Source organism: Zootoca vivipara, chromosome 5 (genome assembly GCF_965207765.1).
Source record: "Zootoca vivipara chromosome 5, rZooViv2.hap1.1, whole genome shotgun sequence".
Lineage (NCBI taxonomy): Eukaryota > Metazoa > Chordata > Lepidosauria > Squamata > Lacertidae > Zootoca > Zootoca vivipara.
In genome coordinates this window covers 94,158,216-94,183,559 of record NC_142588.1, presented here as the reverse complement: position 1 = coordinate 94,183,559, position 25,344 = coordinate 94,158,216, and the positions used below count along the sequence as shown (strand labels likewise).

The window sequence follows — 25,344 nt, the reverse complement described above, 5'->3', positions numbered from 1 at the left end:
CTGGGAATAAGTTTGCATAAAGAGGAAAGCAAACCTCTTCGCCCCCACTTCCACATCACGCAAGGCCCTTGCCAGGGGTGGGTCCCCTGCAAATGCTCTAAATCTAGGAAGCGGGGGAGGGGTCTTCATGTTTTCCCATTGATGACTTCTGGGTATTTTAAAGGAATAACCTTTAAAACCCTTGGGAGGTGGTGGGCTCTCCTTCCTTGGAGGTTTTTAAGCAGAGCTTGGATGGCCACCTGTCATGGATGCTTGAGCTGAGATTCCTGTCTTTCAGGGGGTTGGACTGGATGACCCTCGGGGTCCCTTCCAACCTTACAATCAGGCGCACCGAGCTGGGCCCCACATGGGGGAGGGCTGTTGTGCATGGATGATGTCACACCCCTGGTGCCCCCTCCCCATCGGGCCACACCTATCAGGGCCCTCTGGTGATCGCTGCAGGGGGCAAAGAGGGCAGAATCACCCTCCAAGCCTCCCTACCGACCCTCGCCCAGGGGTGGTGGGCCTCCTCAATATGGGGGGGCTCTTCCCCCTGCCTCAAAATATTGAGGAGACTGAATCCCCTTGCGCCCCATACAACCTGTCTACAATTCTGTGATTCTATGATCAGACCATTTTTGTTACTCCTTTGTGGGTGGGGAAGATTTCTGCCAGAGGTCAGCAAACTTTTTCAGCGGGGGGTTGGTCCACTGTCCCTCCGACCTTGTGGGGGACTGGACTATATTTGGGGGGAGGGAATATGAACAAATTCCTATGCCCCACAAATAACCCAGAGATGCATTTTAAATAAAAGGACACATTCTACACATGTAAAAACACGCAGATTCCCACCAGACTGCCAGCGCGGCTGGATTTAGAAGGCGATTGGGTCGGATCCGGGGCCCCAGGGAGCATCCCATTCAAAACCAGCTGGGGAAAAGACCTGCATAGGCATTGAACAAAGGCAAAAGGAGCAGCTCCCCACCCCCAGCCAGGTTCCCATTTTGGCTGCCCTGTGTGTGTGTGTGTGTGTGTGTGTGTGTGTGTGTCTTGTCTCCGGAGGTGTGGGGATGGGAACGCGCTGGCTCTGGGAGTTCTGCAAACATGTCTCTTCTTTCCTGGACTTTATTTTTCTCACGGTCTATGAAAAGGCAAGATCAGGTGATATGTGTGGGACTGGCCCCAGCCAGGTGCAGATCAGGTGGGGAAGGAGGAGGAGGAAGCGGGTGGTGGGACTTGTGCTGGCCGTGCTGCCTCTGCTGTGCGTACTTGCAGCAAAGGAGAGAGAGAGAGAGAGAGAGAGAGAGAGAGAGAGAGAGAGAGAGAGAGAGAGAGAGAGAGAGAGAGAGAGAGAGAGAGAGAGAGAGAGAGAGAGAGAGAGAGAGAGAGAGAGAGAGAGAGAGAGAGAGAGAGAGAGAGAGAGAGAGAGAGAGAGAGAGAGAGAGAGAGAGAGAGAGAGAGAGAGAGAGAGAGAGAGAATGCCAAAATGCCAGGGCTGGAGCCAGGTAGCAGGCAAAGCAGAGAGTGCCTGGCAAGGCCCAGCCAGGAGCCTCTTCGTCTTCCAACAACAACAACTGAGGCAGGGTTGGTGCCTGCACCTTTGAAGGGCCACCTTTGCAGGGAAACACTTGCCCCACCCCCAAACCCAAACAGGACCCCCCAAGGCTCCTGCTTCAGCTCTTCAGCCCCTACCTGGCTCGGAGCCCAGGGAGGCGATCCAGAGCGCCACAGGCAGGCTGTGGGTGGCAGCTGGCCAAAGAGGACATGCCATGCCTGTTCCCAAGGATGAGGCACAGAGGAGCCTGCCAGATCCTGGGCCAGTCCATCTCCCTCAGTGCAGCCAACACTGTTGGCAGCAACAGCTCTCCAGCTTTCAGCCCTGCCTGGAGTTGTTGCCAGGGAATAGCTGCCAGGATTCCTGCATTGCAGGGGGTTGGGCTAGATGACCGCTTGGTGTCCCTTCCTCCTCTCTGATTATGTGATTGAACCTGCAGCCTTTGGCTCCTGAGTTAGGGCCCTTTCCCAGCCAGCTTCTGGGCAGAGGGTTCAAAGGCCTGGTCTCTGAACATCAGGGGAAGCCCTTCTCCAGGGGCACCCCCCCCGCCCATGGCCAGGCAGAAGTCTGTCACTGAAGGCCCCACCAGATATGGACCCCTGGCCTTGTTCAGCAGCTGCTCAAAACCTTTAGAATATCCAGACCCTCCCATTGAATTTGAGGGTTGTGGTGGTGTTTTAATGATATTGCTAAACACCTCAAGATCCTGCAGGCTTTTCTCATTGACTGTGTGGGTGCCAGGCCCCCACCACCCCCTGGAGTTGGCTTCTGTGTCAGGGAATGAATATGAAAGAAAGCGATTTATGTCTCTGAATGGAGCCATCATTACTGAGCAGTGAGAGTGGCCTCTTGCAGCCAAAGAGGCATAGCTTAAAAGCATCTCTCTCTCTCTCTCTCTCTCTCTCTGTGTGTGTGTGTGTGTGTGTGAAAAGGCTGCAGAGATTCTCCTTGCATCAGTGCTGCTGTGCTGTGCAGTGATGAGGCAGCCCAGGGGCCGCCACTGTCTCCCCACCCCCCAAATTCTCATGACTGTCAAGCCAATTTCATGGGAAGGAAGCAACAGGATTACCCCCGGCAACTTGTAGGTGCGATTCCAAAGCTCCCTTCAGGCTTCTACCATCAGGCGGCCAATCCTGTCCAGGAAAAGCCCCCCCCCGCCCCCCATGTGGGTGGAGGAAGCAGGGAAGCAGGCTCCGGAGACACCCCACCCCCACCCCAATTTCAGGGTGCCTGGGAAACCCACCCAGAAATGGAGCCAAATTATTATTATCATGATTGTATAATCACAGTATTTATACCCGCTTTTTCCCCTGACAAGGACTCAAGGTGGCTTACAGATAAAAATAAGAACAACTAAAAACTCAAGGGGGAAAACACCACCAGGGAAAGGGCACGGCACCCTTTGAGTGCCCCGGGGCTGCCAGCGCTGCCCCCTTTGCCCAGCCCTTCATTGTGGCTCTCATTTCAGCTGTCCTGGAGCAAAGGAATTGCATGTCATCTCTGGCCAGCCCTTATGTTCTAAATGCCCCCAAATCCTGGGAGATGCAGGTGTGTGTGTGTGTGTGTGTGTGTGTGTGTGAGAGAGAGAGAGAGAGAGAGAGAGAGAGAGAGAGAGAGAGCGTGTGCGTGCACCTTGTGGGTCTTTCATCCCCTGCAAGAGAAAGCCCTCCCCATCAAGCCAAAGGGCAACCCTTTTGCTGGGGGCACCTGCTGAAGCTCTGAAACCTGCTGTCCAAATAAATCCCCTCTCTCCAAGCCTCCCTCTTGAGCAGCCACAGACAGACCCCCGTGAAGAGGAGCCTCCTTCCATGGCTGCCCCAACCCAACCTCGTCCCCAACCCCAGACGCTGAGCTTTCATTTTTTTAAAAAAGGTCTCTAGTCCTCCCAGAGAACTTTGGAACTCCCTGCCTGGGGAAGCAAGATGGGCTCCCTCCTTGCTGGCAGATGGGAACTGACTGTGTTTTGAGGAAAGGGCTAGCGCTGTGGTATTTTTATTGTTGCTATTTTCTGTATTTCTAATAGATCTTTTCAATACATTTTTTTAATTCTATTTGTGTTTAATAACTTTTTAATAATTATCTTTTCCATGATTTTAGCTTTTTCTGTTTGGTGCGTAAAGTGGCTCTGAGTTCCTGTTTGGGGGAAAGGCAGGCTATAACAGCAACAACAACAACAACAACAACAACAGCAATGTTATGAAACAAAACGCTGCAGGCAGCCTCTAGGACTAGGTGGTTTCTGTGACATGCGCCCAGCACCTGTGTACCTATCAAGTCCTTCCCAGCTGCTGAGTGAAGGGAAGATTGTGATTGATGGCTGAGCTGCTTGGACACCAGACTAGAGGGCTCTGGTGACAGTGCAAACATGCCCCAAAACACTGTGAAGTGGCCTATGATGAGCTCAAAAGAATTCTTAAAATCACATTTCAAAAAAGAACCTGAAGCCTTTCTATTAGCGATAATTGGTGATGGGATCCTTATGAAGGTACACAACTTATTTCTTTATGCAACAGCAGTGGCCAGAATAGCATAAATTGGATAGAAAGAGAAAACCCAACCAAAGAGAAACAACGGCTGCACAAATTGCACAAATTGACAGAATTCACAGAACAGAACTTGCAAATATGGCAGCCCAAGTAAGGAATCAGAATGGGGGAAAAGACAAAGGGGGAATAGTTGCAGGTAGGTAGCCGTGTTGGTCTGCCGTAGTCAAAACAAATTTAAAAAATTCCTTCCAGTAGCAAACTAAGTTTGTCATTGGTATGAGCTTTCGTGTGCATGCACACTTCTTCAGATACACGGGTGAATAGAATAGTTTTGGGGAATATTTTTTAAAAATATTATACTAAAATCAATTTACAAGCAGGGGTATTCCTCTGAACAACAGTTAAATACAGGGAGGGATTAGAAGAGGGAAAGTAGGGTGGACTAACAAACTTTATATGATACAGCAACGTTCAAAATACCATGGAAGGTCAGGTTGGGAAGTCTGCACAGAAATTATGTATGGTGGTAAAGTATGATGTGTAAATAAGAAAAATGGGAAATGCATAAACAATTTTTTAAAATGGCTTTCTGGGGTCCTGAAGAGATGCTGTTTCCCCTATCCTAATATACTTTCCCCATTAGTGTTTCATTTTCTAGGCAGAAATTCCACAGGTTAAACCTTTTCTCCCTATGGCAATGCCATTTTGGGGAAAGTTTTGCCATGGTGTTTCTCCCCCTCATTCTGTGCTGTGCCACACCTCCCCCACTCCACCCATGGCAGCTAATTTGTGACTGGCACCCCCCTCACAATTCAAAGTGCCCCCCCTTCGGAAAGGGTGGCGCCCCCTGCTGCAACCTCTTTTGATACTGAGCTTTAAATGGCTGTAAACTTCCCTGGGAGAAGGGCAGGTAAGAAATCAACAGCAGCAAGAATTGGGGACTTTTCGCTCTTGTTTTCCAGAACATGCAAACCGAATGAAAGGTTGAAGAGCTCCTGAAGTTTATACATAGTGAGAAAAAAGCAATTAGCCAAGAGGAAAAGGAGCCCCTCCCTCCATGTAAATGGAGAAAGTTTGTCATGGTTTTTCTGCTGCTCCAGAGAAGTGGACACGGAGCAATGGATTCAAACTACAAGAAAGAAGATTCCACCTAAACATTAGGACGAACTGCTTGACAGTAAGAGCTGTTCAACAGTGGAATTTGCTACCAAGGAGTGTGGTGGAGTCTCCTTTGGAGGTCTTTAAGCAGAGGCTTGACAGGCATATGTCAAGAATGCTTTGAATGCTTTGAGGCTTGACAGGCATATGTCAAGAATGCTTTGATGGTGTTTCCTGTTTGGCAGGGGGTTGGACTGGATGGCCCTTGTGGTCTCTTCCAACTCTATGATTCTATGGTTACAGAGTCTTCTTCCAAATTTTTCAGTACTGTACTTAGATCGCTCACGCATCTACCGGTAGATACTGAAGCCATGTTTTGTATTGCAAGCTTCTTATACTGCCAAGGTAACTTTGAGGCAATACTTAATAGTTACTGAGGTCACGACTAAGAGTGCAGATTCCCTAACACGTTTTCACAGAGGGGGCTTGTCAGTAACAGTGGTACGAATTAAAAATAAAAATCATAGTATATCCATTTCTAAGCAAGATATATTTCCACACCCGGAGGATGGAGCGTGACCTCGAGGAGAACCGCTGGTCTCTGCCCAAAAGTCCGCCCTCGCCTCCCCGCACTCTCAGCTCCTCTGGGTCGCCAGAAGGAGCACCGCGGAGGAAGCGTCGTCGCCCCCCAAAAAAGAGAGTTGCAGCCCCCCACAAGAGGGAAAACCCCTTGGTTTGATGCAAGGGTCCTCCTCGCTCCCCAGAGGCGGGCACCTCGAACATTTTGGGAGAGGGGGACCCCCAGATGTGCCCCGTTCCCCGCTTGCACATCTGGGCCGGACAGCATTCTTCAGGGGTGGGGATGAGGAGGAGCACCCACCCCCGCCCCGGCCTGCTCTGAGTCCGCATTCCTGCCCGCCCCCCGATGGCTGGGTTTTCCCAGGCTCTGGGGCGTCGGCTGCAGCTGCTGCGGGCCGCCCGCCCGGCTTCCCTCCCCGACGGCTCTGTCCAAGCCGCGCGCCAAGAAGCGCACACCGCCCGCCGCTCAAGTCCCCGGGGGGGGGGCAGGAGGAGGAGAGGGCGGCGGCTGCAATAAAACTTCCCGGCACGTGCTGGGCTCGGAGCTGCTGCTGGCGAAGGCCCCGCTGCCCTTTACTCGCGAGGAGCGGTCGTTGTGCTCAGGCAACTCCGCGCCCTGCATTTCTCTCCTCGCCGTCGGGATCCCGGCCCCAAAGAGGCGGCTGCGCTCCTGCTCGACGGCATAGTCGAGAGGTGCAGGGACAGGTGCATGTCCTCCCCAACTCCCGGCCGCATCCTGCATTGGGGACGAGGTCGGGGAAAGCCTCGCCCCACCTTCACGTGAGCAGGACACCAGCTAAGGGGGTTCCTTTCCCCCCACCCACCCGCCAGCGACCCTCTCTCCGGCCCTAACGGTGAGCGGCCGGGGGTCCTTAGGGGACCCCCATTTAACCGCCGTACAGGGTGCTCTCGGGGAGAAAGCTCCTTCCGCTGGAGAGCGAGCCCCCGAGGCCCGGCTGCGAGGCGGAGCCCCGAACCCGTCCGGTGTCCGGGCGCAAGGCGCGGCAAGGGTTAAAGCAAAGCGAGCGGCTCCTGATTGACAGGGCGGCCCCTGGTGCCCGGGGTGGCGGTGGCGCGGGGGGGGGGGTGTCCGGGCGTGCGCCATTGGCCGCCGGGCGTTGCGCCGGGCGGCCAATGGGTGCGCGCCGTCCACGAGCGGGGCCGCGTGCCTCCGGCTCCCATTGGCTGAAAGTCACTGTGGGAAAGAAAGTTTGGGAAGTTTCACACGAGCCGTTCGCGTGCAGCGCAGCCTATAAATAGGCGCCGCCGGGCGGGGAGGCGGCCGGGATTGTGCCGCGCGGGGAGGCAGCAGCAGCAGCAGCAGCGCCCGCCCGACTAGACTGAGAGCGCGCGCCAGGCAGCCGCCTGCAGGAGCAGGAACAGCCGCCGCCGGTGACCCGCCCTGCCCGCCCCGTCCCTCTGGGCTGCTCCACCGCGCGCACCCGCCTGGCCGCGCGCGTCCCGGTTGCCAGGGCGGCTTGGGAAGCAGACGCCGCCGCCACCACCGCAGCTCCGGCTCCTTTGGACTCTCCACCACCCGGAGAGCTGCTCGCCTGGCACCCTCGACGGCGCCCTCGACGGCCGCTGCCGCTTCTTCTCACGACTAAAGGGATTCGCGGCGGCGGCGGTTTGCCCCGCCGGGCCTCTCTGGGGGCCAGGATGCCCGCCGACCTGATGGAGAAGAGTTCCTCGTCGCCCGTGGCCGCTACCCCGGCCAGCATCCACGCGACGCCCGACAAGCCCCGCACGGCCTCGGACCACCGGAAGGTAACAGCCGGCGGCGCGGGCGGGGGGCGTCGGGGGGCCGCTCTTCTCCGCTCCCCTCCCCGTCTCCCTCCCTCCCTCCCTTCCTGCGGGTCTGACCGGCGCTTGTCTCTTGCAGTCGTCCAAACCCATCATGGAGAAGCGGCGGCGCGCGCGGATCAACGAGAGCCTCGGGCAGCTCAAGACGCTCATCCTGGACGCGCTCAAGAAGGACGTAAGTAGCCCGGAGAAAGCGGCTCGGCGCTCCGGAGGAACCTCCTGGGCATCGGCGCGTAGGTCGGGCAGCGGGTCGGGGGCCGCAGAAGAGGGTCCTGGAGCGCGGGCCCCCATCTCCGGCTCCCGAAGGCTGTGGCGGGGCAGGAAAGGCCAGGCGAACCCCAGGCAGGCTGGGCATTCAAGGAGCCGGCCATTCTGGAGGCAGAACGCCGCCCTGCCCGGGAAGGCTACTGAGCATCATTCTCACAACAACCCTGTGAGGTGTGCCCTTCTCCCACTTCACCCCATGGCCCTCCAGTATCCAAAGTCTTCCCATGTCCTTATTGCTATTAAGTATTGTTGTTGTTATTTATTAAATATCAATCAAATGTTCTTTGTAAATTTATTAAGTACTATATATTAACACCCCGACGATAAATCCCACCCTCACAATTATTGGGGATAACCTTGTGGACTTGACTGGGGGTGACCTGCTGCCGGCGGCCCCCTTTTTCTGTGCCCTTTTGGGACCTGGGAGTGAGGGTCTTCCTTCACTTTCCAGCTGAGATTCATCCCTCTTTCCCTCCTGTGCCCAGACTCTCTCCCTCGCCCGCCCGCCCGCCCCCCAGCGTGTAGCCCCCTGGTGCTCACTCCCCCCTCCCTCCTTTTGCCTTGCAGAGCTCCCGGCACTCGAAGCTGGAGAAAGCGGACATATTAGAAATGACAGTCAAGCATTTGAGAAACCTGCAGCGAGCGCAGATGACGGGTGAGCGGCTGGCCGTGCTGTGTGCGCGCGCGAGAGAGAGAGAGAGAGAGAGCGTGTGTCCCCCTCCCGACCCCCCTTCCTCCCCCTCTCCCTCCCTCCCTCCCTCTCCAGAGGTGATTTCTTCCAGACTTCCGCCTGCGGTTTTGAATGCCATTCAAGCTGTGTTTTACTGACTTGGCGAAGGCGGTCTTTCCCACGGTCTGGGTCTTATTTATAGCCACAACTCCAAGTTGTTACTGTTCCGGAAAAGAGGTGCGGGGGGGGAGAAGGGAGAGGGTGGCAGCTTGCAGGCAGAGGAAATGGGGACGGGATAATGAGAAGCAAGGGACACATCCTGCTGCTCCTGCTGTAGGAGGCGAGAGCCCCCCCCTCCTTCCTAAGGCTTCCCTTTGTTTAAAGCTGTGTGCAACCTTGGCATGCAGCCTCTGAATGGAGGGTGTTTCTGCACTGCTGAGATCTACTAGGCCATTGAATCATAGAATTCGAAGGGACCCCAAGCATCATTCCTGCAGTGTAGGAATCACAACTAAAGCATTTTGTGTGTGTGTGTGTGTGTGTAGTGTCACTGTCCAGCCCCTGTCACACTTTTTCTTGGCTGTTTCCCTCCTTCTCAAGGCTGAATGCTCTGGGCTCTGTGTGTCTCTATCTTTCTGACGGTTGCCTCTTTCATTCCCTTCTTCTTCCAGCCGTGCTGAATACAGACCCCACTGTGCTGGGTAAATACCGGGCCGGATTCAACGAGTGCATGAACGAGGTGACCCGCTTCCTCTCCACTTGCGAGGGGGTGAACGCCGAGGTGCGAACTCGACTGCTCGGACACCTGGCCAGTTGCATGAGCCAGATCAACGCCATGAACTATCCCTCCCATCAGCCACCCTCCGCTGCACTGCCGCCGCCACCCCACCCCGCACCCCCTGGGGCACAGCACGGCCCCTCTTTCGGGCAGCCCCTGGTGCAGATCCCAGCTGGCGCGGTGCCCCCTGCTGCAAACGTTGTGCCTTGCAAGCTGGGCAACCCGGCCGGGGAAAGCGCCAAGGTGTACGGTGGCTTCCAGCTAGTGCCAGCCTCCGACGGGCAGTTTGCCTTCCTCATCCCCAGCACAGCCTTTGGGCCCCCGCACAACAACGCCGTCATCCCCCTCTACGCTGATGGGGGCATGGGGTCGGGGCTGCCCCCAGCTGCCTCCGTCTCTCCTGCGTCTGGTGCCCCATCGCTTTCGGCAGATTCGGTGTGGAGGCCTTGGTGAAAGCAGGCAAGGGGGCTGGCGGCCTGCCCACCCTTCGGCCTCTGGACTTTGGGTCAGGACTTCGAGTGGCCCCCTACCCCTGTGGCCAGGGCTCTGGGGTCTCTTCCTCCCAGGGAGCCAGTGACCTTCTGGCTCTCTGGCTGTAAATAGCTGTCTACTGTTCATATTGGATTGTGCCTTCATTTGTACCGTAGCAAATGCTCTCCTCTCCCTTTTCTTTTCTGTGGCTTTTCACGTGGCCTGTGCAAGTGTGCACATGCTTGTGAGAGAGTCCACATTTCCAAGTCCACCTCTTTCCCCTCCCCCCCTCTGGCTTTGTCTCTGCCCGACTCCTTTTATTTTCAGTGACACCAAAGACCTGTTTGTTCTTAACGAGGAAAGCCTTCCCTTCCTTTTGGAAGTTATTTGATAAAAATAAAAAAAGACATTAAGCATTGTGTGTGCTGCAATAGGCTGGTGTGGGTGCAGCTCTCTCCTTTGTGCAGGAGGCGGTGTGGTTGTGGGTGGGGGGACAAAGCCAGGAGGATGAGGGTGCAGGACCCTGAGCTGGGGCTCTCCTGACTGCCGTGAGTCTGCTATGTTTGCCTGGCTGCTCATAAAGGGCCAAATCACATGGCCTCCTAACCTGATAAGCTCCTTGCTAAGTCCCTTTTATCTTCAAAAGTGACTCCTGAATTTAATCCACACAGCAGCAAAGAGGAGGGAGGCCGTGATAAGGCCGCCTATCAATGCTATGTGCAAAAAAGACCTTTTCCTCCTGTTCTGAAGTGTCTCACATATGTACACACACAGATTTCCTAATTTTTCCCATGCGGCACAAAAATGGCAGTATAGCCTTTGCTCACTGCTTGGCCCCAAAGGGACTGTGCCCTAGGCCTAGAGGGACACTGCATCTCTGGTTCCAAGGGTCTCGGATAGCAGATTTGTGAGTCTCTGCCTGGGATCCTGGGAAGCCCTTGTTGCTCTAGAGTGGACAATGGATCCTAAGGCCTGCTCTCCATGTAAAGCACCTACCATACTCCCACAGCAATGCCCCTGAGCTAGCCACGGGGAAGTGATGGACTACAGCCTGCAGATAAACACTCACTAGGGCCTGGAGTTTGTGAAAGCACCAAGACCAAGCCTTTTGCAGCCAGAACTAGGGGCAGTTTTAAGTCTTCAGGAGAAAAGGTCAGGAAGCCGGTACTGTATATTGATTCTTTCCTATGTAGCTTTGGCAAGTTCCTGGGGGGAAAGGGGAGCCAGCCCTGTCTGGTTGGCAGACACTGGCAAATTGTTGGCTAGACCAAGCACATTTGGTGGGTCATAGAATTGTAGAGTTGGAAGGGACCCCAAGGGTCATCTGGTCCATCCCTTGCAATCCAGAAATCAAGGTCCACACCTGGCTGAACATCTGTACCCCAGGCTTGGTATGCCCCTCTGAGGATTCTGCACCATGTGGAGGGCCATGGAGCCTCTGTCTTCGGCCCTGTGTTGCTGCTGCTGCTCAAATTTGCAGGTGGTACAAAGTGGGGAGGTTTGGCTGACACCCTGGGAGATCAACCCCAGATGAGAAAAAACAAATGATCTTGTCAGGGTTGGAACCTAGAACTGAAAGCAGCAAGATGGATTTCAACAGAGCAAGGTAAAAATCTGCAGCTGGCTATAAAAGATCATAGGAGTAGGGAGGCCTACTTCAACATAAGGTAATCCTTGTTGTTGTTTAGTCGTGTCTGACTCTTTGTGACCCCATGGACCAGAGCACGCCAGGCACTCCTGTCTTCCACTGCCTCCCGCAGTTTGGTCAGACTCATGTTCGTAGCTTCGAGAACACTGTCCAACCATCTTGTCCTCTGTCGTCCCCTTCTCCTAGTGCCCTCCATCTTTCCCAACAGCAGGGTCTTTTCCAGGGAGTCTTCTCTTCTCATGAGGTAATCCTAGGCTGTATCAAAATCTCTTTTCCCTTCTGTTCTGGTCAGGCCACCTCAAGAGTATGGTGGCTATTTCCAGGCAGGGCATTCCAGGAGTTCTTTCTCCAAGGAATGATGGAAACTTGTTCAGGCTGGAGAACAGAATGTGAACAGGAACCTTGACTCTGTTCTCCCAATACCTGAGGGACTGGCAGGGGCAGACTGGTTCTCCATTGCTCTGATAGAATGGAAGGGGTGAGGCTAGTGGGCATGGAGAGGGGCAGACTCTCAATGAGAGGAAATAGCAGATTCTGGCTGAACATCTGAAGGTCCTTCAGAGCTGGGCCACTGTATTCTGCACGGGTCAGACCTCACCTGGAGTACTGTGTCCAGTTCTGGGCACCACAGTTCAAGAAGGATACTGACAAGCTGGAACATGTCCAGAAGAGGGCAACCAAAATGGTCAATGGCCTGGAAACGATGCCTTATGAGGAACGGCTTAGGGAGCTGGGTATGTTTAGCCTGGAGAAGAGAAGGTTAAGGGGTGATATGATAGCCATGTTCAAATATATTAAAGGATGTCATATAGAGGAGGGAGAAAGGTTGCTTTCTGCTGCTCCAGAGAAGCGGACACGGAGCAATGGATTCAAACTTCAAGAAAGAAGATTCCACCTAAACATTAGGAAGAACTTCCTGACAGTAAGAGTTGTTTGGCAGTGGAATTTGCTACCAAGGAGTGTGGTGGAGTCCTTCTTTGGAGGTCTTTAAGCAGAGACTTGACAGGCATATGTCAAGAATGCTTTGATGGTGTTTCCTGCTTGACAGGGGGTTGGACTGGATGGCCCTTGTGGTCTCTTCCAGCTCTATGATTCTATGACCAGGGACAGAGGCTTCTTGCAGAGGTGGTGACCTTCCCTTCCCCATGGATCTGAGGCTTGAGGGACTGCTGTCCAGGACGCTGAGAAAGGAGTCCATCAAATCATAGTGAAGAGTTGGAAGGGATCCCGAGGGTCATCTAGTCCAACCCCCTGCAAGGCAGGAATCACTCATCCCAGACATCCAACCTCTGCTTAAAAGCCTCCAAGACAACAACGGATTTTTGAATAAACAGAGATTGAGGTCGCGGGACTGATGACTTAAGGGAGGTGGGGGAACAGGTGGAACAGTGGGGGAAACGAAGCCCATCTGCAGGGAATCAGCTCAGACCGCTGCCCCCTCCTGAGGGGCGAGGAGCAGAGGCAGAAAGGGAAACCGGAGGGGGTGGCCTGCTGACTTTTTAGACTCTCGCTTCACCCACTGCCCGGGTGTGGCCCGGGACAGGCTAGCTGCGAGGGAATGCGGCCCCCAGTAGGGAAAAGGGTTCCCCTGACTGAGGATCTCTTTGCAGCTGTCAGGTCCCCTTGCAATGCTTCCTTTTAGGGGGGAGCGGGGAAGCAACACACTTTCCCCCTAGAACAGCTTAAGCGGGGGGGGGGGTGCATCCCTGCGGGGCGGGAAAGCAAGCCCCCCCCCCAGGGGGGGACACATAGCAAAAGAGGATTTGCGCAGACCAAGAGCAACATTTTCCAGCAGGGGCCGTACCTCTGCCCCCACCCCATTCATCCTTGAGTCCCCCCCCCGCGCGCCCCTCAATGCTTCCTGAGCGAAGGCCGGGCTGCTGTGTGCTTCGCCCCACGGCGCTTGGCCCGCCCCACTTTCATGCAGCTCCGGACCTCCCAGGAAAGCAGGGGCAACCACCCCCACCCTAAGTCATTTTGCACGCTCCTTTCCTCCGCCCCCGGGCCTGGCCGGGCGGCGATGATTTAACACCCGCCACATCTGGTTGTGATCAGGTCCGGCGTTTCCTTTGCCTCCCCCCCACCCAATGGATAAAACATGTGGAGAGGGGCGCTTGCCTTCGGAGCAGCAGCAGCAGCGGCAGCAGCCCTCCCCCCCCTCTCCTTAGTCATGCCCCATTTGCAGGCGAGATGGGGGAGAGCCGGATAAAGGGCAGGCTTGCGTTTCAGTACCCCCCCCGCCCCCGCCCCCCTTAATAACTCAGCCCGTGCTGAGAATTCCTCGCAAATCCCTCCCAACAAAGGCGGCCGAATTCCCGCTGGAGAGACCAGGTGCCTGCCTGCCTTGCGCTCAGGTGTTGAGGAAAGGAATGCGGCGGGGGGAAGGGGGGCTCCAGCCCCTGTCAGTACAGGCCCACAGGCCTCCCTCCTTGGAAAGGCCCCAGGCGCCCAGGCAAAGGAGCCCCTCCTGTCAAGGGTGCATTTTTGGACAGTTTGGGGGCCCCTGCTGCTGGCACCCGTCTGCCGCCAGGCAATGGAGTCTGCCTCCGAGGGTGACGCCAAACCGCTGCATTAGGAGCACCCAACTGGGCCGTGTGCATGAAGGTCCTGGGCTGCCCAGTTGCGCCCCTGCCCTCGAACATAAGTCGCTTGATTCGAGGAAGAGGTCGCCCCCCTTCCATGTTCCATCATAGCAGACTGGATGGAAGCGGCTGAGGTCTTCCATCTCACCACTGGCTCAGGGTAACTCAGGATTCGAACCCGGGTCTCTCCCAAGCCCATAGTCAGACACGCTAACCACCAAGGCACGCTCTGGTCTTGAGTCCTGGCCAGACTGGGGCATAGCTGCCAAGTTATCCCTTTTTTTAAGGGATTTTCCCTTATGCTGAATAGGCTTCCTTGTGAGAAAAGGGAAAACTTGGCAGCTATGGACTGGGGTCACGAAGCAGCCCTCCTGCTGCTGCTGCTGCTGCTGCTGCTGCTGCCCACGTTTCCCGCTCACTTGGCTGAGAATCCGGGCGCCCGGAGCCCCTCCTGCCCTGGCTGCCACCGCCTCTAGGCTTCACTCCGCCGGGGACTCTGCGCCCCCTTGGCCCGCCCGGCTCCCGCTGCCCCCCCCCCCGGCTGGAGCGCTCCCGGCTGGAGCGGCCTCGGCGCAGCTTTCGGTTCTGGGCAGGCGGCCGGAGCTGTGTGCGTTGGCAGCCGGGGAGCCAGGGAGCCTTTCTCTGTGTCCCTGCGCCCGGCCGGCTGCTAAGTGCTCCGCGTTGAACTCCGTCCCAGGCAAGGTCGTGAGAAAGGAGCGACGGGCAGGCGGCCAGGGAGCGAGCGCCTCCCGCCACGCGAAGTCATGCCGGCTGACAGCGCTCGAGCCTCTGCCCAGAGCCCTAGAATCCTACTATGGTAGAGTTTGAAGGGACTCCCCAGGGTCATCCAGCCCAACCCCCTGCAATGCAGGAATCTCAGCTAAAGCCTTCATGGCAGGTGGCTGTCTAACCTCTGCTTGAAAGCTCGCCAAACAAATCACTGATGTGTAGAGTTGGAAGGGATCCCCAAGGGTCATCTAGGCTAACCCCCTGTACAGTAATGCCGGAATGACAGCTCAAGAATCCTGGACAGAGCCTCTGTTGACTACCTCTGGTGATGGAGAGTCCACCCACCCCACTGCCGTGGAAGAGCTCTCAGAAGTTACTCCCAATGATTCAGAAGCTCCTTGAGAGAGTGCTTCTTCCTTCCACCTCTCTGCTTTCCTTAGAGCTTCCACCTTTCAAGACTGACCCAAGGCATTCTCCCTCCCAAGTCAAAGGACAAAGGGGTTCTTCTTCTTGGCTTTTAGGGTGCTGCTGGCCTCGCCTGTCTTTTTCACAGGGAAGGGATCCCTTGCCTTGGCCCTTGAGCTCACCAGAGCTGACTTCGGGGTTTGCCTGCTGGTTCTTTGTACCCAGTTGCACCGCATGGCTGCAAAACCTTCCTGTGCTCAAAGGCTCTGGCAGCCGTTTTCTCGGAAAAGAGATAATTTTCTGCACGCTTCCATTTTTAAACTTAGATTTTGAGTATTACCCCCTGCAAGCTAAATCCGGCATCCTTTGCATAAATCACAAAGTGTGAAGCAGTGGCTTTAATGATATGCCTCCTGATTTTGTTCTTCTGGAAGCTCTGAATTTGAGAAACTTTCACTGATCAGAATGTTATTTGGGGATGGATGGGTGAATCAGATGAGGAAGATGGAGATTAATTATTTCTGCGAGTAAGCTCAAGCTAGGACCGTTTGCTGGAGAATTTGTTCCCCATCAGTGCTTCCAAATTCCCTTTGCCTGCCCAGCTTGGAGACGCCCCAGGGGCTGGAGGAATTCCCTCTCTGCTCTGTGACTCCCCACCTATTTAGACAGCTTTTTATCAGGCAGGCGATCTGCCAGAATCCCCCACAGGGACTTATCTACAGGATGTTTACAGAAGGAGGTTCAGGTTGGCTGGGAGAGGAAGAGGAGGAGGTGGGGATCTGGTTTCTACAAAGCAACTTGGAGGAGGGCAGTCAGGTTACCTGGCCTTTATCTCTTCACCACCAGATCCTTTCCCAGCTCAGCAAAACTGCCAGAACGCCAAAGTCTTAGCCCTGGAAACAAATTCACATCCATGCCACAAACATAGCCCCACACCATCCCAGAGTTTTGGGTAGCCAGAGAAGAGATAGAAAGCCACTATGATGCTTTATTTTGTAGTCTGATGGAGTTCAGAATTCCAGAAGCAAACTTGAGAGCTACACAGAATGCTTTTTTGGGGGGGCAGGATGACCCCAAGGTCCGGTTGCCCAGCCAAGTGGATGAGGGCCAGTGGCAGTGGAGAACAGTTTTTGAAAACTGAAGGGAGTTTAACTGGGTCTCGAAATCTGTAGCCTTTTTGGAGGATCACCAAGGGAACCAAGGGAACCGGCTCACCACCCACTCACCATCCCAAAACAATGCAGGGAAACATTTTGACAGGGTGTCTTTCGAGTTGGGGGAATTCCAGCTCAAGAACAGAGTCAGCCGAGGCTCTCTCCATCCTCCCCAGCCCTTAGAAGGACAAAACCATTCAGATTGCAGGTGGGGCGGGTTTTGGAAAGCAGGTTGGCTTGCTCAAGGCTCAGTTCATGTCTATCTGTGGCTGGAAGGTTGGATCCTGTGCCCTCTCCCATGCTCAGCCTCTTTCAGAAATAGGACACCCAGCAGGGAGCTTGAGGCTGCCCTCCAAGGAAGAGGAGTGGGCTTTGGAACGTCCAGCACAGGCCTGGGCTGGCAGCCAGAAACTCCTTCTGAGCCACGCAGCTCCTGCTTCATTCTTCACGGCAGAGCGCCTGGGGGACTCATCACATTCCAGAGAGGCAAGCAGGGGAACAAGCCCTTCCTGCAGGGGGGCATCGTGGTGGCTCCGTTTGGGAGCGAAGCCTCAAATATGCGATGGAAGCAGCCCAGTCCTGGGGTACTCAGAACAGGCACAGGAAATGCACCAAGAAAAGGCTCTGGCTGGCCCTCCAGGAAGTGTGCCAGGGTTTGTGTGTCTTTGCCTATGGAACTCCCTCCCACAAGAGGCAGGGATGGCCACCAACCTAGATGTTGGATAGGGAAAACTCATGGAGGAGAGGGCTATCGATGGCTACTAGCCAGGCTGGCTCTGCTCTGCCTGCACAGCTTCCCTTGGGGGCTCCTGGCCAGCCACTGTGAGAAGAGGGTGCTGGACTGGATGGGCCCCTTTGGCCTGGTCCAGCAGACTCTCCTTATGTTCTTTACTCATATTCTTATGAGGCAGGACAGAGAGAAAAATCGGACCGAGTTCCTGCTGCTTGTATACCAGGATGGCAACCATCTGAGATGCGTGCAGGACTCTGAATGGGCACCTTTTCAGCAGCAGCGCCACCCGGTGGGAGAAGGCCTGTAACTGCACAAAGGACCTGCTGTTGGAGCTTTTCTCCACCTGCTGGTGCATCTGAATGCAAACAGGGTCAGGGTCCCCTGGAATGGTTTGCTCCGCCCGTCTAGCAGGAAACCCAGAAAATCACCCTCCAATTCATGCCTTTTGTCTGACTTAATGGGTCAATTGAGAGGGATCATGGCAGATCTCTTGTGTGTTGTGCCATGCAGGGTTTCATCCCCACCCCCATTGGCTGAACCCTGCCTTGTCCCTCACCCCACCCCCACCTGGAATGCAGCATTAAAAGATTGTTGGGGGGGGGTCCTCTCCCTCTTTATCAGCCCAGATAAATGCTGTCCTCATCAATGGGTTGGGAGCCAACTACTGTACTTTAGGCTTTGTGATAACCTATGGTCAGCCGTTGTTGTTGTTGTTGTTGTTGTTGTTGTTGTTGTTGTTGTTGTTGTTGTTGTTGTTTTTTAAAAAAGCAACCTCTCCTTCCTGCCTCTCCCTTTCACATCACTTGCTTGAAGCTGTCAGAAGTGATGCGCTGAACACAAAGTCTGCCCAACCCACTTGCAAAAGTGCCCAGCCATGTCATATTTTTGGTAAGGTTAAGTCCAGCTGGTGATGATTGAGGAGCTTCAGGGGTCCTCCTTCTCTACTCATGGAATCCCCTTAGCTCTGCAGCAGGTCCCGCTGAGCACTAGGGAATAAATTGACTTGGTGGCAGCTAAAGGTAAAGGTAAAGGGACCCCTGACCATTAGGTCCAGTCGCAGAAGACTCTGGGGTTGCGGCGCTCATCTCGCTTTACTGGCTGAGGGAGCCGACATACAGCTTCCGGGTCATGTGGCCAGCATGACTAAGCTGCTTCTGGCGAACCAGAGCAGCACACGGAAACGCCGTTTACCTTCCCGCCGGAGCGGTACCTATTTATCTACTTGCACTTTGATGTGCTTTCGAACTGCTAGGTTGGCAGAAGCTGGGACCGAGCAACGGGAGTTCACCCCATTGCGGGGATTCGAACCGCTGACCTTCTGATTGGCAAGCCCTAGGCTCTGTGGTTTAACCCATAGTGCCACTCGTGGTGGCAGCTTGTTGTTGTTGTTGTTTAGTCGTTTAGTCATGTCCGACTCTTCGTGACCCCTTGGACCATAGCACGCCAGGCACTCCTGTTTTGCACTGCCTCCCGCAGTTTGGTCAAACTCATGTTGGTAGCTTCGAGAACACTGTCCAACCATCTCATCCTCTGTCGTCCCCTTCTCCTAGTGCCCTCAATCTTTCCCAACATCAGGGTCTTTTCCAAGGATTCTTCTCTTCTCATGAGGTGGCCAAAGTATTGGAGCCTCAGCTTCACGATCTGTCCTTCCAGGGAGCACTCAGGGCTGATTTCCTTAAGAATGGATAGGTTTGATCTTCTTGCAGTCCATGGGACTCTCAAGAGTCTCCTCCAGCACCATAATTCAAAAGCATCAATTCTTCGGTGATCAGCCTTCTTTATGGTCCAGCTCTCACTTCCATACATCACTACTGGGAAAACCATAGCTTTAACTATACGGACCTTTGTCGGCAAGGTGATGTCTCTGCTTTTTAAGATGCTGTCTAGGTTTGTCATTGCTTTTCTCCCAAGAAGCAGCCGTCTTTTAATTTCATGACTGCTGTCACCATCTGCAGTGATCAAGGAGCCCAAGAAAGTAAAATCTCTCACTGCCTCCATTTCTTCCCCTTCTATTTGCCAGGAGGTGATGGGACCAGTGGCCATGATCTTGGTTTTTTTGATGTTGAGCTTCAGACCATATTTTGCGCTCTCCTCTTTCACCCTCATTAAAAGGTTCTTTAATTCCTCCTCGCTTTCTGCCATCAAGGTTGTGTCATCTGCATATCTGAGGTTGTTGATATTTCTTCCGGCAATCTTAATTCCGGCTTGGGATTCATCTAGTCTGGCCTTTCGCATGATGAATTCTGCATATAAGTTAAATAAGCAGGGAGACAATATGCAACCTTGTCGTACTCCTTTCCCAATTTTGAACCAATCAGTTGTTCCATATCCAGTTCTAACTGTAGCTTCTTGAGGTGGCAGCTACTCCTGTGTAAATAACTTTTGGTCTGACCTCTCAGGTGGTCCTTCAGTCACATGCAGCAGGCGATCTTTCCAAAACAGCACACAAATAATCTGTTGAGCAATCAATCTGGACACTTTTCCAGTAATGGAAAAGTTGCTGGTGGATTAACTCAGCGATGGGGGGGGGGGGCCTGTGAACTACAACTCCCATCATCCCTGACCATTGTCCATGGTGGCTGGAGCAGAGGGGAGCTGGGGTCCCAAAAATATTTGCAAGGCCACACACAGGCTTCTCATCTTAACTAGCACTACCCTAGGCTGCATCAACAAAAGTTGAGTGTCCAGATCAAGGGATGTAATAGTCCCACTCTATTCTGCCTTGGCCAGACTGTGTTCAGATCTGGGAGCCACAATTTAAGAAGGATGTTGACATGCTGGAAGGTGGGCAGGAGAGGGTAACCAGGATGATCAAGGGTCTGGTAAACCAAGCCTGATGAGGAACAGTTGAGGGAATTGGGTTTGTGCAGCCCCGGAAAGAGGAGCCTGAGATGTGATAGGACAGCCATCTTCAAATATCTGAAGGGCTGTCATATGGAAGTCGGAGCAAGCTTGTTTCCTCCCGCTCTGAAGGGTAGGACTCGAACCCATGGCTTCAAGTCCAGCTAAACATCTGGAAGTTCAACAGTGGAAGGGACTCCCTTGGAAGGTGGTAGACTCTCCTTCCTTGGAGGTTATTAAGCAGGGGTTATTTAGCTGCGATTCCTGGGGGTGGCTGCGTGGTCTCTTCCAACCCTACATTTCTATGGTTCAAAGATCTCTGGATTAATGCTAACCTATGGATTAATTGAGTAGCATGTGCAATCGATTCGGAGGTGCCTTCTGCAGCCGTGCAAGTAATCCTGAGGCTGGGTGGGGCCCCCCTGGGTCGAGGGCAGGCTAGCTGCAATGGAGGCCTCAGCACCCTATACCGGCTCTGGGATACTTCTCAGAGTCAAGGAGCATCAAAGGTGTTTTAAGGCTTCTGTTTATTCTAAAGGGTCCTAAACGATTGCCTAATTTTCAAGTCTTGGATTTCCCATCAGCTAACAAACTCAAAGGTCCTTTGTTGGCTGATAATGCAACCAGCTGTTGCCAAAGGACTCGCCCTCATTTGCCCTTCTGTCCATCACTCGCTGGGGATCCCAAGTGGGGAGGGCTTTGCTGCTCTTGCACTTGGGTCTTGCTGCTGGTGGCCCATTGGGACCTCCAGCTGGCCACTCTGGAGAACAAGAGGCTGGACTAGATGGGCCACTGGCCAGGGAACCTCTTCTTAGGGAGCCTCCCTGTCCAGAGGCAGTCTATCGAGATCCCTAGGTTCTGAGTGTGAGGAGGTTGGACTGGATGGGCAGTTTTATGATCTCCCTCTTTTCTCCCATCTTCCATGATGGTCAATAGGGCACCTTTGAAATGGAAATTGCCCCCCCACCTCCTCTGAGCAACAGCTTCTGGTGCCTCCAGTACCCCTTGAGTGCCCCAGAGGTGACCCACAAACCAATTGGTCTTGCTGACGGGGGCCTTTCAGGACCTCTCATTCCTACTCCTGCTCAGTTGAAGTGGGGAGTTTGTGTGTGGGCCTCTGCTGCCCTACTGGGTCCCTGGTGGGCAGAGCAGCTGGGGGGGAGGGGCAGGGACTGAGCCCCTAAGAGTAGACGGCCAGAAAAGGATGGGGTGGGCTGTGGGGGGTGGTCCTCTCTTCCCAATCTCTGCTCATAAATTGGAAGCAATAAATATCTCCTTATCTGGGAGTCCTCCCTCCCTCCCTGCTGGCTGCCAGACTGCTCTTATCTCGGGGAGCTTTCCCAGTTGGCAGGTCATATTTTAAGCTGATAAAGAGAGGCAGGCAGAGATTAAATGGGCCCTTTTGGCGGTGCTGCTGAGAGATTCTCAGGCCATATTTCTCAACTCGCCACCTTCCCCCTCTTCCTCCTTCTCCTCCTGCTGTTGCTGCTGCTGCCTCTTCTGGAGACCCAGGGAGAGGCTGGCTGCTTCCTCCTCACCTGATTCCTCCTTCACACAGCACAAAGTTAAACTATGGAACTCCTTCTTGACTGCTGGACCCCCCCCTCTTGCTCTCAGTCTCATCCACTCCATCTGCCAGAGCCTGTCTTCACACGCAGGGTTTGAGACCCATCAGCTCCCCTCACCTGGTTTAGCCAGCCTGTCAAAGGCATTCCCAGGATTGTGGCCCCTGTCTCCTGGGGACAGACAGCTTCTAGGAGCCGCAGGGGAGAGCTGAATGCCAGACCAAAGGTGGGCCAAGTACCCCGGAAACAGCACAATGTGTCCCCCATCAGAGGTACCAACCCCTCTCCCCCCACCCCATAATCATCATGTGCTGCCTCCCCTTGGTGGAGTTTCCCCACAGCCTCTCTGACTGTTGTATCTATTGCCTCCAGGATCGGATGCCTTTGCTGTTGCTTGGGGAGAGAAGGGGGGGCGCCTTGAAATCCCCTCCAAAGAGTGCAGCCTGTGAGAGAGGAAAGGGTGGGGGGCCCCCACATCACTTATTCATGGCAGATGAAACACGGCCCCCAGCAGCCCTTTTGAACGTGCCCGGCCTCCGCATTGTCCGTGCTCCTTTCTCTTTGCGGCTGGGCCAGGCCAGCGCTGGGCCCTCATTGTGGCCAAACAGCAGGTCGCCCTGGCAGGCAAAACCCCTCTCCTCGCCCAGCCCCACACTCCCTTTGTGCAGACCAATGGAGAGGCGCTTTGCTCGCCGCTCGGAAAGGTCACCCCCCCCTGCCGGGGCGCCGTACCTGCGCCTTTGTGGCGGAGGCCTTGCCAAAGCGACATTTATTTCCAGATTACCACCACCTGCTTTTTCTGCAGTGAGAGCCCTTTAACCGTTGAGGCTCCAGGACGCAAAGGCAGGGAAAGGCCTTCGTGAGCCAGGAGAACGGGAGCTCTGCTCCAGCAGCTGACCTCGCCACCACCACCAGACCCAGCTCCACTGCTTCCGCAGGGAACTTCCGAGGAGAGCCCTTCACAAAATCATGGGATTGCAGACTCCCGAGGGTCCCCAAAGGTCATCTAGTCCAACCCCCTGCAATGCAGGAATCTCAGCTGAAGCATCCCATTAAAAGCAGAGGCAGCCTTTGGAAACCTGCAAATGGCGGCTTCAGATCAGCTTCCCCAGAAGGACCTCAGGAATCCCCAGTGCCTAATATACTGAGTCAGTATTGTCTGCACAGGCTGGCAGCAGTTCAGTCAGGGAGCCCCACCTGCAGACATCTGCAGGGATTGAACCTGGAGAGGTGTTCTTCCCCTGTAAAGAGCAAAACAATGTCCAATATACTCCCCAAATGGATGGCTACTAGCCATGGTGCGTTTCCTGCATTGCAGGGATTTGGACTAGATGACTCTTGGGGGTCCCTTTCAGCTCTCTGATTCTATGGCTATGCTCTGTCTCCAATGGTTTCCCATTGGGGCATCCCAGAGGGGGCCCATCTTAGCCCAGCATCCTGTTCTCTCCATGGCCAATTGGATGCCTCTACCAAGATCATGGCCACTGGTCCCATCACCTCCTGGCAAAGAGAAGGGGAAGAAATGGAGGCAGTGAGAGATTTTACTTTCTTGGGCTCCTTGATCACCGCGGATGGTGACAGCAGTCACGAAATTAAAAGACGCCTGCTTCTTGGGACAGGTAGGTAGCCGTGTTGGTCTGGGTCGAAGTAAAATAAAAAAATTCCTTCAGTAGCACCTTAAAGAACACGGCTACCTACCTGTAACCAGAACTATGGAAGGCACCACATTGAGCGGCATGAAATGGTCTTAGTTGGTCTTTAAGGTGCTACTGAATGAATTTTTTTATTTTGCTTCTTGGGAGAAAAGCAATGACAAACCTAGACAGCATCTTAAAAAGCAGAGACATCACCTTGCCAACAAAGGTCCGTATAGTTAAAGCTATGGTTTTCCCAGTAGTGATGTATGGAAGTGAGAGCTGGACCATAAAGAAGGCTGATCGCCGAAGAATTGATGCTTTTGAATGATGGTGCTGGAGGAGACTCTTGAGAGTCCCATGGACTGCAAGAAGATCAAACCTATCCATTCTGAAGGAAATCAGCCCTGAGTGCTCACTGGAAGGACAGATCGTGAAGCTGAGGCTCCAATACTTTGGCCACCTCATGAGAAGAGAAGACTCCCTGGAAAAGACCCTGATGTTGGGAAAGATGGAGGGCACTAGGAGAAGGGGACGACAGAGGACGAGATGGTTGGACAGTGTTCTCGAAGCTACGAACATGGGTCTGACCAAACTGCGGGAGGCAGTGGAAGACAGGAGTGCCTGGCGTGCTCTGGTCCATGGGGTCACGAAGAGCCGGACACGACTAAACGACTAAACAACAACAACAACATTGGGAAATCCAAGATCCAAGCACAAGAGCAACTTTTCCATCCAGCGGTTTCCCCCCAGGAACTGGTATTCAGAAGCATCACTGCCTCCGACTGAGGAGGGCAGAGCACAGCCATGATCCTGGCCAGTGGCTGTCGATGGTCTTCTCTTGTCCTTTCCCAAAGACATCTGCTTTGGTGGCCTCCAGTGGGAGAGAGTTCCACAGCTTAACTCTGCATGGCGAGTCCCATCGTTCAGCCAGGCGCTGTGAGTTCTGCACTTCCACCATCCCTTGTGCGAAGAAATCCTTTTTTTTACTTTCTTTTCCTCTCCCTCCTCCTTGACCCAAATAGCCCTGCTGCCTCCATGGGGCATAACAATAGGCGAGGCCCCCATGGATGAGTGCAAGGTGTCTGCAAAGATGGAGGCCAGAGAGGTTGGGGCAGCTCTGGCGGGAAGCCTCCCGGGGCTCTCTCCCAGTGTGAGAAGGCACAGAGGCTGCCGGCACTTTTCATCCTTCCACGCAGGAGAGCAGCCACTTCCCGCTGCTAGGAATTTGTCCGCCCCTTTCTCTCCTCCACGTGGGTGAGCAGTGGGGCCTGGCAGCCCAGAGGATGATGGGATAACTTGATTAAGGCCGAGAGCCAATGACCGGGCGCCATGGAGCCCACCTCAAAGGGAACGCTGCTTCTGGCCCTTAACCTCTCCTCGGGAGTTTGCAAATCGTCCATTAAGGCAGGAGCCCCCCTGGATGCAGACAAATCGGCCGCCAGTTCGCTCACATGCACATCCATCACACCCAGGAGGGCTTTGTGGCCTCACTCTTAACACATGGATGTTCCCCCGGGGCTGGGAAATGTCTGCTCTGCAGGGAGGTCGGGCCAGAGTCACTCGCATGGAGGTCTGCTGCTCTGCAGTGCAGTTAAAGCCTTTCTCGGTTGTTTTTCATTGCTGTGTATGCATCACGACTCCTTTGTGCCATTTATACAAATGCTAAAAGGATTTAGGAGAAAGATTTCTGCTCCTACGGAAGGAATGTCAGGTTAGCTTGGCCATGCCCCCGCCCCCGATTAGAATTATTATTCTCCAACTTCTTTAAGGTTCCGTTTTCATTACTGACCGTTCAAAAATAGCCTTGTTCTCACCTAGATCTAGAAAAGGTGGCTGAGCTGGAGCAAAGGGCAGGCGCAGGGGGCCACCCCAAGGAGGACCCTCTCTCCCCTTTCCAAGATGAAAAGGCTATGGGGGGGAGAGATGAGGTAACAGCAGGACTTGGGAGGGGGCAGAACAGGGCAGAGGGGCAAGGAAGGAGGTTCCAGGGTCCGCGTAACTGTGGGCTGGTGCATTTATTGCTTTAACAAATTGCTACTTCATTGCATTTTGTATTCCACACTGGATTTGACAAAGAGACAGTACATAAATATTTCAAAACAATAAACATTTTTAGGGGGGGAATTGGTCACAGCTTTGGTTTGGAAAGAGGAGAGCAACCCTGTGGGATCAGGCCCACCTAGTCCAGGATCCTGCTCTCCCAGAGGACAACCGGATGCCTCTGGGGAATCCCACAAGCAGGACCCACAGTCTCCCTGGAATGGCTCTGCTCTGCCCTTCCCAGTTGGAGCCCGCGATGCTTCTGAACACCAGAGACTGGAAACCACAGGGGGGGGGAGGGGGCTTGGATCCTGCCTGCAGGTT

General features: G+C 54.3%; 1 protein-coding gene across 1 annotated transcript; it reads left to right on the top strand.

Annotated features, from left to right (window-relative positions):
- Positions 1-6,977: 6,977 nt before the first annotated feature.
- Positions 6,978-10,105, top strand: HES1 (hes family bHLH transcription factor 1). Its single transcript, XM_035133224.3, has 4 exons — positions 6,978-7,464; positions 7,580-7,675; positions 8,335-8,422; positions 9,109-10,105. Exons 1-4 carry the CDS (start codon positions 7,357-7,359, stop codon positions 9,666-9,668), a joined length of 852 nt encoding a protein of 283 aa, XP_034989115.1. The 5' UTR covers positions 6,978-7,356; the 3' UTR covers positions 9,669-10,105.
- Positions 10,106-25,344: the final 15,239 nt, after the last annotated feature.